This window comes from Urocampus carinirostris, chromosome 4, assembly GCF_059441175.1.
Source record: "Urocampus carinirostris isolate Australia breed hairy pipefish chromosome 4, RoL_Ucar_1.0, whole genome shotgun sequence".
NCBI lineage: Eukaryota > Metazoa > Chordata > Actinopteri > Syngnathiformes > Syngnathidae > Urocampus > Urocampus carinirostris.
Window position 1 is genome coordinate 44728971 of NC_142352.1, and position 11217 is coordinate 44740187.

Sequence of the window (11217 nt, forward strand, 5' to 3'; positions counted from 1 at the left end):
TAACTGGTATGCGTCCAGACTTTTAGAAGCTTTTAGATCAGCACCGGTGTATGGGGATACTCCATTTACAATATAGTGGTACAGATTGTGTGGACTGAAGTCAGACAGACTGGACGATTTGGTCAGATGTGTGTATATGTCAGGAGTGTGATTTGGTAACTAGAATTACGAATGCTATCATCAGTTTCTCTAAAAAGTGCCCTTTTTGTTTTTCGACAAGCTCAGCCAGCTCATTCCCGTTTTCAAACACAAGCTGCTTTGCTACCAAAAAGATACTAAATCAGTGTCGTAAAAAATCCGTTTTTAAGGGTTATTGTTCTATCTTCTTTATTCGTGACTTAAAAGTGGAGAGAGGTGTGCAGTTTTGGAGGTCCGGAGGTAGATTGTTCCAAAGCTTTGGAGCAGCGCGACTGAAGGCTCTGGCTCCCATGGTGCTCAGGTGGGCAGGGGGCACTGACAGTCGGAGGGAGGACAAGGATCTGAGGGAGTGAGTGGGGACGTGCACCTGGAGAAGGTCGGACAGGTAAGGAGGAGCCAGGTGGTGAATGGCCATATATGTATATAGGATCAGTTTGTAGCTGATGCGATGCTGAACAGGAAGCCAGTGTAGCTGTTGGAGAACGGGGGTGATGTGCTGCTGGGAAGATGTTTTTGTGATGATGCGATCAGAGGCGTTTTGAACCAGCTGAATTTTATGGAGGGACTTTTGAGGAAGGCCGAAGAGGAGAGCATTGCAGTAGTCAAGGCGGGATGTGACAAGACTGTGGACGAGAATAGCAGTGGTGCGGGGGGTGAGGGAAGGGCGGAGTCTGGTAATATTGCGGAGGTGGAAATAAGCAGTGCGGGTGATGGTGTTGATATGTGAGTGGAAGGTAAGCATGCTATCCAGGATGACACCCAGACTCTTGACCTGGGGGAAGGGGGACACTAAGGAGCTGTCGATGTTGAGAGAGAAATTGTTTACTTTGGATAAAGTGGATTTGGTGCCAAGAAGGAGGAATTCTGTTTTATTGGCATTTAATTTAAGAAAGTTTGTTGTGAACCATGTTTTGAGTTCGGAAAGGCAAGAGGTGAGGGAGGGAGGTGGGAGTATGGAGTTTGGTTTGCAGGAGAGGTAGAGTTGGGTGTCATCAGCAAAGCAGTGAAAGTGGATATTAAATTTGCGGAGGATATGACCAAGAGGCAAGAGGTAGACGATGAAGAGAAGAGGACCTAAGACAGATCCCTGGGGTACGCCTGTGGTGACTAGGGAGGGCTTTGAGGTGAAGGATTTCAGCTGGACAAACTGAGTGTGGCCAGTGAGGTAGGAATGGAACCAACTGAAGGGAGTATGGGTGAGACCAATGGAGGAGAGTCTATTGAGGAGGATAGGGTGAGATATTGTGTCGAAGGCGGCGCTCAGGTCTAGGAGGATGAGGATGGAGACTAAACCGGAGCCAGAAGCTAAGAGGAGATCGTTTACAATATGGATTAGGGCAGTCTCTGTGCTGTGGCGGGGGCGGAAACCAGACTGAAAGGGCTCATAGAGAGAGTGGAGAGACAGGTGCGAGTGGAGTTGAGCAGCAACAGTTTTTTCAAGGATTTTCGAAATAAATGGAAGATTGGAGTTGGGGCGGAGGTTGTCAAAGTTGTTGGGGTCAGCACCATGTTTTTTCAGTGTAGAGGTAACAGCAGCGGTTTTGAAAAGTGATGGGACAATACCAGAAGAGAGTGAGGAGTGGATAATGGCAGATATGAGAGGGAGCAGGGAAGGGAGGCAGGATTTAACAAGGGATGAAGGGAGGGATCGAGCTGGCAAGTGGTGGTCTTGGATTTGAGTATGAGGTTGAATAATTCAGCAGTCGTGGGTGGAGCAAAACTGGAGAAGAAGTGACAAGAAGGAAATTCAGATGGGGAGGGAGCAGACAGGTTTTGATGGAGTTATTGATGAATCTTAAGGATTTTGTGATTGAAGTACTCCATTATGGAGTTGCAGGTTGCTGTGGAGTACAGGTGGAGGGGGAGAGAATTTGGTGGCTGGAGGATTTTGTCCATGACAGAGAAGAGAGTTCTTGAATTTCCTTCGTTGGAAAGGATGAGGCCGGAGTAGTAGCTGGATTTAGTTTGTGCAATTTGGTCCTTGTATTTAGCAGTATGGGTAATGTACATGTCCTTATGGATGGTGAGGCGGTTTTCTTATAGAGTCCCTCAAGTTGGCGGTTCTTTGATTTCATTGACCTAAGAGCGGGTGTAAACCAGGGGGCAGATGTGAAGAATGAGGCAGTCCTGGTCTTCAGGGGGGCAAGAGAATTTAGAATATTTGTGAGGCAGACATTGTAGTGAGCGGTGAGGTCATCCGGGCTTGAGAGAGCTTCTGGGGGCGGGGAACGGTCAATAATGGAGCAGAGGGTGTCAATGTTGATATTTTTGGTATTACGAAAAGAAATGAGACGGGAGGTTTTGACAGTAGAGAGACAGAGTACGGTGTTAAAAGTGAGGAGGACATGATCAGATTTAGGAAAAACATCAGCAGTGGGCTTGGAGGTAGAGAGGCCAGAGCAGCAGACCAAGTCCAATGTGTGGGTGGGGAAGTCAATAAGGCTGTGTATCCCGAGGCTCTCCAGGCAGGATGTGAAGTCTCTGGTGAGTGGCAGGTTGGGGTTGTCCATGTGAATATTGAAATCTCCCAATAAAATTCAATATGGCGAGAGAGTGGATAAATGTGTAACTAAGCTGGAGAATTCATTGATAAAATCACTATGTGGCTTCGGGGGGGCGATAAATTGTAGCAATGATGGTTGGCGAGGGTCCGGGAAGCTTAAACACCAGAGGCGTGTTCAGGAGAGTGAGTGATTGCTATCGCGAGCTATCGCTAGCTTCTGAACGGCCAGTGATTATTGAGCGCTCGCGTGCCCGAGTAATCACGGGAGAAAGACCGCTTACTTTGATTTCCAACATGGCGTCGACAGTGCAGAAGATGGAGGATCTCACCCTGACGAGTGCTGTTGGCGATGTAACCTTATTTTCTTTGTTTCTTTATCTTCTTTGTTTTCTTTTATCCTCACTGTTAAATGTGAACTGAAGTGCCACGTCCAATTTCGTTGTCGCAATATGTTCAACCCATTTTGTAACAATGACAATAAAGGTATATTCTATTCTATTCTATTCTATTGCGCGGTCCGGCCACCATTCCTGGAAGTGCGAAGATTGGTGAAGAAGAATTGGCTGAGCACATCTGGCTTTGGTGCCCCACACTCCAGAATGCCCGTTACCAAGGCCAACTGGGATTCTCCTTTGGTGAACTAAGAAGCCTCCCACATGGGACTTTAGAGGTACTGAGGATTATCCTCAGGCGCCTCAAGTGATTCAACAAGAACCATCAGCTCCATCTGGTAGGCAAATTATACACACTGTCCTTTCAATATTTGCAGCATTTAATTATCTTTCACGATATGTGGACCAAATACTTTTGTTTTAAATAAAAACAAAACATGTTAATTATGGCAGTTACTACTATCATTGGCAACTCTTTAATAGAGGACTTTTCCCCCCCCCCCCCAATATTGTTAGTACTGCTCAGACCATGTGCACGTGTCTTTTTAAGTATTGGTAATTGCTGACTAGGGCTGATCTAAAATCTAAAAATGAAATGGTAATGTTGTGACAAAATATAACTTTTGGGATTCTCATTGAAAATGTTTATTTTGAAAATAGGAGGTTTTGTTTTGCAATTCAGGAATATAAAGTCATGTTTTAGTTTATCCTATTAATAGATGAAAAATATAATCAATAGAATAATCAGTCTTTTAGTGCAGGCCTGCAATACAGAAACCTCATATCCGTCGAGTGTCAACATTAATTAAATTGTTTAACCTTCTAAATACAAATTCAAGTAGTTTGCATATAATTAACACAACTTTCCATTACATAGGACTATTCAAAGTGTTATGGTCAAGTCAAGTCAAGTCATTTTTATTTGTATAGCCCTAAATCACGAAGAGTCTCAAAGGGCTTCACAGATTATTACACTATCAGTATCTCAGTATCTCTCTCTCTTTCTCTCTCTCTTTCTCTCTCTTGCTCTCTCTCTCTCTCTCTTCTCGCTCTCTCGCTTTTGCTCTCTCTTGCTCTCTCTCCCTCTCTCCTCTTTCTTTCTTTCTCTCTCTCTCTCGCTTGCTCGCTCTCTCTCTCTACCTCTCTCTCTCTCTCGCTTGCTCCAGTGCTGAATGTCATCATGTAATATATCGTCTTACATTGCCTGGTAATGTTTGTGAACAATGCAAGACAGGTATGACCCTTCCACTGCGTTTAGGATAACCTTAACTGTGTCAATATGCGAACTGTCGCTCATTTCAGCCAACTCGCTCAAAGCAAGCTGTAGAACGAAATCCATTGTACTGTCGTCGGCCATTTTGGATCAGTAAGGCAATCACAGTGAGCGATTACAAAACGTTCAGCAGTGCGCGGCAAGCGATTATCAAGAGACTACATGTCTGATCACTCTCCTGAACACGCCTCAGGCATTCAAAAGAGCTCAATGCAGTGACGGAGACAGGCAAAACTTTCCACTTCTCGCGGTGGATCACCGCGAGACCTCCTCCACGGCCGTTGCCACGGGGACGGCAGATGTAAACAAAGCCGGGAGGAGTGGAGTCATTCAGAGCAGCGAAGTCGTTTGTTTGTTGCCTGGTTTCTGTTAAAATGAGGAAGTCAAGTTTGCGTTCGGCGAGGACATCTTTGATGAAGTGGCCCTTGTTCCTGAGTGAGCTGACGTTCAGCAATCCAAAGTTGACGGCGGAGGTGTCTTGTTTGACGGCGGCAGTGCTGTTAGCCGACCTAGCTAGGCGGGCTAATGCATGGCAGTTAGCGCTACGGCTCTTGCAAAAAACAAAACAAAAAATCATTTTGGCTCTTTGCGTTAAAAAGGTTCCCGAGCCCTGGTTTATCTATAATCTATCAAAATGTGATAATAATGTGGTCAACTGATGCGGAAAAAATGCATAATTACCAGAATTGGTTGGTTGGATCCTTTAACCACTGGTGCCCCAGTGTTGTGTCTTGGGCAAGTAGAGCCTGGTGGTGCCCATCACTCTCCAGGCTAATATATCAGAATACATATTTAATTTTATTCAGGATGGGGTGTTTTATTAACTTCAGCCACTGACAATATTTTGCTTCTGTGTGTAATGAACTATCACCTGAAAATTGTGCTTTTTTTTACAGAAAAACACTGCAAAAGTCCATGCTGGTGCTAAGAAAATGACCACACACGTAGTTTTCTAACATTTACAACGCCTACCAATTGTTAAAAATGACAGCTTTTTCAAATTTACACAACAAAAAGGATATTGACTTGAGAATAGTACAGTATGTAGTCTTTGGCTGCATCCTTTTGAAGCAAGAATAAGCATCAATAAATCGTTCCAAAGATCACAATGGATTTCCTTTGAGTGTGCGATAAAATCTAATTCTTTTTCACGTAAAAAGGTTGGCATGTATGACTTGCATAGTTACTCTCCAAAATATGGATAATTTTGTCATTTAGAATTTTTTATAAAAAGTTAAAAAAAACTATATTTAGATACTTATGAGAAACCTGAAACATTTTGCTATCTTATACCTTTACAAGCTCTTACTTTGTACTATCCTTTGATTCTTTGTCATGCTCTTTGATCAATTAAACAAAATAATTAGTTGACAAGCACAAATTCACATGCCAAACCAACTGTTGGTGAAAATATTGAGTCACCCCTGACAGGAAATTGCCACTTTTCATGCAAAAAAAAGAGGAAGCGAGGCCTTGCTGGTGCTGCACTTTGTTTTTGTTTTTCGTACAGACACCACAGTCAGCACCTCACATTCAAGCTCGCTCCCTCCTCTGGATGAAATGGCTCCTGAGGAATTTGGCAGCGGAATGGTAGCGGTCTGCGTGATTCTGGGCCTGTCTTTCCTGGTGGGGACACCCGGAAACCTCCTGGTGATCTGGACCATCCTGCGGCACGTCAAACACCGCTCGCACACGGTGGTGCTGATTCTCCACCTGGCTGCTGCCGACTTGCTGGTGCTCATCACCCTGCCCTTGTGGATCTACTCGTTGGTCCGTTCGTGGATCTTTGGCGAGCTCAGCTGTAAAGTCATGGGCTTCGTGATTAACGCTTGCATGTACGGGAGTGTTTTTCTCATCACTCTTATGAGTGTGGAGCGCTTTTTAGCTGTGCGCTATCCCTTCGCCTCAGCGGGATGGAAAAGGCGTAAGGCCCTTTGTAAAGCCTTGCTGTTCCTGTGGACCATGGCTTTTTTGTTCAGCGTGCCAGCTCTTCTTACGAGGGTGGTCGACGAGGAGTCAGGAGAGGAGCACTGTTTGTACAACCAATACAATTCGGCCACTCAGGAGATGATCTGTGTGCTGCTAGAGACTGTGGTGGGCTACATTCTGCCGTTCTCTATCCTGTTGGTGTGTTACGGCTGCCTGTTTAGCCGCATCACTCAAATGACCTTCAAGTCTAAGCGCAAGTCTACCGTTCTCATCGCCAGTGTGGTGGTGGTGTTTGCCATTTGCTGGACACCCTACCACATCGGGAACTTGCTCTCGCTGATCATCCTGGCAACAGAGAAATCCTACCCCATCGTTGGGGAAAATTTGGAGGACGTGCGCAACAACATGGCCTACATCAGCGGAGCCATGGTCTTCATCAGCAGCACCATCAACCCTGTTCTCTACATGTTTGCTGCCCGCTCTTTCCGCAGCTCTTTGCGGGACACGGGCATCTGCAAACTCTTCCAGCACATCTCCAGCACCTCTCCAGGTGAGGGCAACAGGGAGTTCTCCTTTGTGTCAAAGAGACAAAACAATCAGACCAGCAGTTCTCAGTGTGACTCTGAGGCAAAGGAGCAAATTGACAAATATACGAACAATCTTTCCTAGCAATGTGAACCAACTGTGTCTGTATCAGCATGTATATAAGGTTTATATCTGTTTTTGTTTTTGTTTTATTGTATTAGAAATTGAACTGTTAACATTTACTGTACATTTATTAGCATGGAAGTATAATAAAATACATAAAATTTAAAATATTGTGTTTCGCCCAACATATGTAGTTTCTCTAGAAAAAAAAGATCCATAACGTTTTGAATAATATTAATGATAACTTAATATTAGAAACAAAATAAACTTGTTTACATTCATGTCTGAGGCTAGCCATTGTGAATAAAGATGACAGCACAAACGCTCAGGCTTCAGCTAATGCCTCAAATACAGTTCACCAAAATTCTGAAGCAGTCATAATTTGTCATTAGCTTAAATTGCGGTGAGATGTCGTCATCACTATTTCCAAAACCAATGATTCCTGAGATGAATAAAAACAGCTTGGTGCTGTTGTTTTTGTTTTTTAAATTATATTATTCAAACACAAAAATTATTTTGTACTAGTTGAGGCCAACACAACATAGTATTTTAAGGAAGTCCATTGGATTGGCGTCTACTTTAAATACCATGGTGATTAATGTGGGCATTTCATAGCAAGCCCCAAAATCTCAAATGATTTTAAGAGCTACTTTATCTCCTTTAATCTTGGAGCAGACGAATGTCAGACTCGGGGATCTTTACTTCCTCTCTGTGGCAAGATTGCAAAATGACAAGTTGTTGGTTCCTTTTGTTGTAATACAAAATGCAGAAATGGTGTGCGTGAGAATGCGAATGTTGTGTTTTCAAAAATCTTTACAATGGTTTCTCAGCACTCATATGATTGTGTAACAGTTTTCAACCTGGCCAGTTAATTATAAACTGAGGAAGGCCCCCGACTCAACATATATCTTTGATACCTCGCTTGACCAGGAGATGTCAGTGTTAACATCACTTTTCATTTCGTGATTACATTGTGGAAGTCGTAATTTGTGTGCGTTAACGGGCTGTGAACACGTCATTTATTGGGTACACCGACTTCTGAGAGACCCAGTACGATAGCAGAAGCAAATAAATGACATTTTTAAAGATACATTTTGTCAACTCATTAAAAAAAAAAATAAAGAATACAAATATCGCTCTGTTTTGGGCGGTTTAGCTAGGCCTACTCTTCACAATTATTGTTAATAATCTGCCCCAGAAATCAGAATCAAATCATAGGAAAGCAATAAGATCACAGGATCATAAGAAATAATTACAATCAGATTCTTGGAAAATGGTGACTGAAGATTTTTAATGTCCTGCTGCCTATTTGTTACGCACTTAGGGTTTAACTTTTTAAGAACAGTATCAGGCGTTTATGGACCGTTTTTCATTTTAGGTGTTTTCGGGGGGACCAGGGTTTTGAATCTAAATTTGGCATTTTAACCTGATAACTCTTGTGAGTCAAGGGATCGAAAGTGCCTTCTTATGAAATGTTTCCAGAAAGGTCTACATTCTCTCATAGACCCAAATGAAGCTTAGAGGAAAGTCAAAGTGATATTAAGCACCATCTATGCAGAGAAACTGCAGAGGATTAAGGGTGTGTGCGCATCAATCTCAAAATAAAATAAATGTTTGCAGAGGCACCTGACAGAACAACATGATTTCAAGCATGCAGCATGCATATCAGGTTAAATGTCCGGTACAAATTTAATCTCATATTTCAATCAACACTCTGAACTGAGCTAAAATTTAATAAGGTGAATTCATCTTCTATCATGCCAACGGAAAATATTTATTTCATTGCATGTTATTACATGCTTGAAATACATCCATCCATCCCTTATCTGCACCGCTTATCTTCAGTAGAGTCGCGGGGGTGCTGGAGCCCATCCCAGCTATCTTTGGGCAGAGGGCAGGGGACGCCCTGAGCTGGTTGCCAGCCAGTCGCGGGGCACACAGAGACAGACAACTCACTCGCTCATTCAGACCTAGGAACAATGTGGACCGGCCAATTAACCTGACATGCATGTTTTTGGAATGTGGGAGGAAACCGGAGTGCCCGGAGGAAACCCACGCAAGCACGGGGAGAACATACAAACCCCGCACAGAAAGTCTGGTAGCTGGATTTGAACCCATGACCTCAGAACTGTGCCGTGCTGCCCTTGTAGACAACCATGAAATCCAAATTGGACGAAGTACAACAAAGTGAAACTGAATGAATGAAGTGCTTTGTAAAAGTGCTGACCTATATTTGTCTAACACATCACATTATATGTATTCAGAGAATTGTTGGGTACATCTACTATTACTCTTGAGTTCCTACAGTAGCAATTGGAATTCACATATTATGCTGAGACAATCTATAGGCCTCCCCCTTCGATCCTCATGTTTCATCTAGCCTGTGGGAAGAAACCAGAGTGCCCAGAGGAAACCACGCAAGCACGGGGAGAACGAGCAAACTACACACAGGAGGTTCGATCTCATGACATCAGAACTGTGCCACATACGCACTAACCATTGCGCCGATGTGCTGCCCTTCTTGAAGGACCCATTTTCCTCAAATTCATGTTCAACCTGTGCCGGCTTCATCATCCTTAAATAGGCGCCACTCGATTCGCACCTGTTTTGTTTTGTTTTTTTCTTCCCCAAAATTTAAGAACTCAGAGCAGAGATTAGTTGCCACACTGTTATTTTTTCGAACACACACCCACGAACCACCCGCCGAAATGCACAGCCTTCAGAGCATGCCCACCATGAATCAGAACACAATGCACGATGTAAATCCGCAAAGTAGCGAAACAGCGATAGGGCCTGAGACTGTAATCGATTTTTTTTAATTTAAGCTCAAAATAAGTACTTGGTTCCATAATGTTTTGCAATGTGTCTGAAAACACCAGAGCGGTGGCAGGGAAGGCCCAGCAGTGACTCCATTTCCTGAGAGTGCTCAGGAAAAATCATCTGAAACAGCAGCTGCTGGTGTACTTTTACAGAGCCACAGTGGAAAGCATTCTGACATACTGCATTACGGTGTGGCATGCTGGGTGCACGGCAGCAGACAGGAAAACACTTCTGAGGGTCATCAACACAGCCCAGAGAATCGTTGGTTGCTCTCTACCCAGTCTGGAGGACATTGCCTGCTCTCGCTACCTCAGCAGAGCAGAAAACATCATCAAGACTTTTCTCACCCCAGCCCCCACCTCTTTGACCTCCTGCCTTCTGGCAGACGCTACAGGTCACACAAAACAAAACAAACAGACTCAGAGATAGTTTCGTCCCCAGAGCCATCACCACCCTTAACACACACTGCACACAAAACTGAAACTCTTGCAAACACACTACCTCATACAGATGTAAAAGTCTATTCATGCCTATGCTCACTTTGCACAATGTTGCCTATTTTTGCACTACCTCATATTGCACTACTACGATCCCAAAACTGTATGTAATACCCTTCATGCCCACACTTTCTTGTGTAAATATTGTGTAAATTATAACCTTTATCTTCTTTCATCCTAACTGTGAAATGTGATACTGGAGTTCCACGTCCAATTTCGTTGTCACAATATGTTCATAATGCATTAAAGTTAGTATTTAGGGTCTGAGTCTTCAGCAGTTTCCCATGATGCATAACGTCACAAAGAGGAAAACATTCATCCCGCAAAATGAAACACACAACTAAAACATTAAGTCAACATGCAACTTAAAGAGAACAAATTCAAATGAACGCTTTTCATGGCACAAACAAGATTAATCCTTCAACCCCACGGTAAAAACAAAACAACACTACTGGTCCATGATATAAAGCAGGGATGGCGAAGAAGTCTGACACAAAGAGCCGAAATGTTTAACTATGAGAGTCAAAGAGCCACGCAACAAGGCTTTAGGGCTAGGACCTTAGCTTGGCCTTTTGGCTGAGAGTAAGTGTCCGGGCTCCTAGGCTTTGTAGCGTATTATGAACTGACCGATAACGGATAATGAATAATGAATAACGAAGATAGATAAATAACCCTTAAAAACCCCCACACCACTCACTGACCTGCCATGACAGACAGACACACACAAACACACACAATCAAAAACACATTATTTCCCATAACACACTCCTCTCCTTAAAATACAACAAGTATTGTTCTTGTGTTGATTTCAAGGAAAGTTTTTTGGGTTTTAACAAATTTATTGACGCTAATAACAGAAAACAATCATGACAATCTCAACAGCAATTAAGCACATTCACAATATTATATTTCAATATGACGTTTTTAACAGCAAACACAATGTGAGGTTTGAACAACCCTTCTCGAAAATCTTAATAGCAATCAAGCATATTCACAATTTCATTATATAACATCTTT

At 43.2% G+C, this 11217-nt stretch overlaps 1 protein-coding gene across 3 annotated transcripts; it reads left to right on the top strand.

The window, feature by feature from the left end:
• Nucleotides 1–438: 438 nt before the first annotated feature.
• On the top strand, nt 439–6945 carry LOC148367666 (leukotriene B4 receptor 1). 3 transcript variants are annotated; one of them, XM_088334684.1, is made up of 2 exons: nt 439–523; nt 5817–6945. In XM_088334684.1, exon 2 carries the CDS (start codon nt 5867–5869, stop codon nt 6902–6904), a length of 1038 nt encoding a protein of 345 aa, XP_088190810.1. In that variant the 5' UTR covers nt 439–523; nt 5817–5866; the 3' UTR covers nt 6905–6945. The 3 variants fall into 3 exon arrangements, with proteins under 3 accessions (XP_088190810.1, XP_088190809.1, XP_088190808.1); XM_088334683.1 differs by lacking the exon at nt 439–523 and adding an exon at nt 3099–3371; XM_088334682.1 differs by lacking the exon at nt 439–523 and adding an exon at nt 4602–4741.
• The last annotated feature ends 4272 nt before the right edge of the window (nt 6946–11217 follow it).

Excerpts from the sequence above, each read along its gene's own strand:
- LOC148367666 (XM_088334682.1), top strand. The coding sequence starts at position 4,681 with ATGAGGAAGTCAAGTTTGCGTTCGGCGAGGACATCTTTGATGAAGTGG. Across the intron at positions 4,742-5,816 it reads GAAGTGGCCCTTGTTCCTGA|ACACCACAGTCAGCACCTCA; the intron begins GTGAGCTGACGT and ends TTTTTCGTACAG.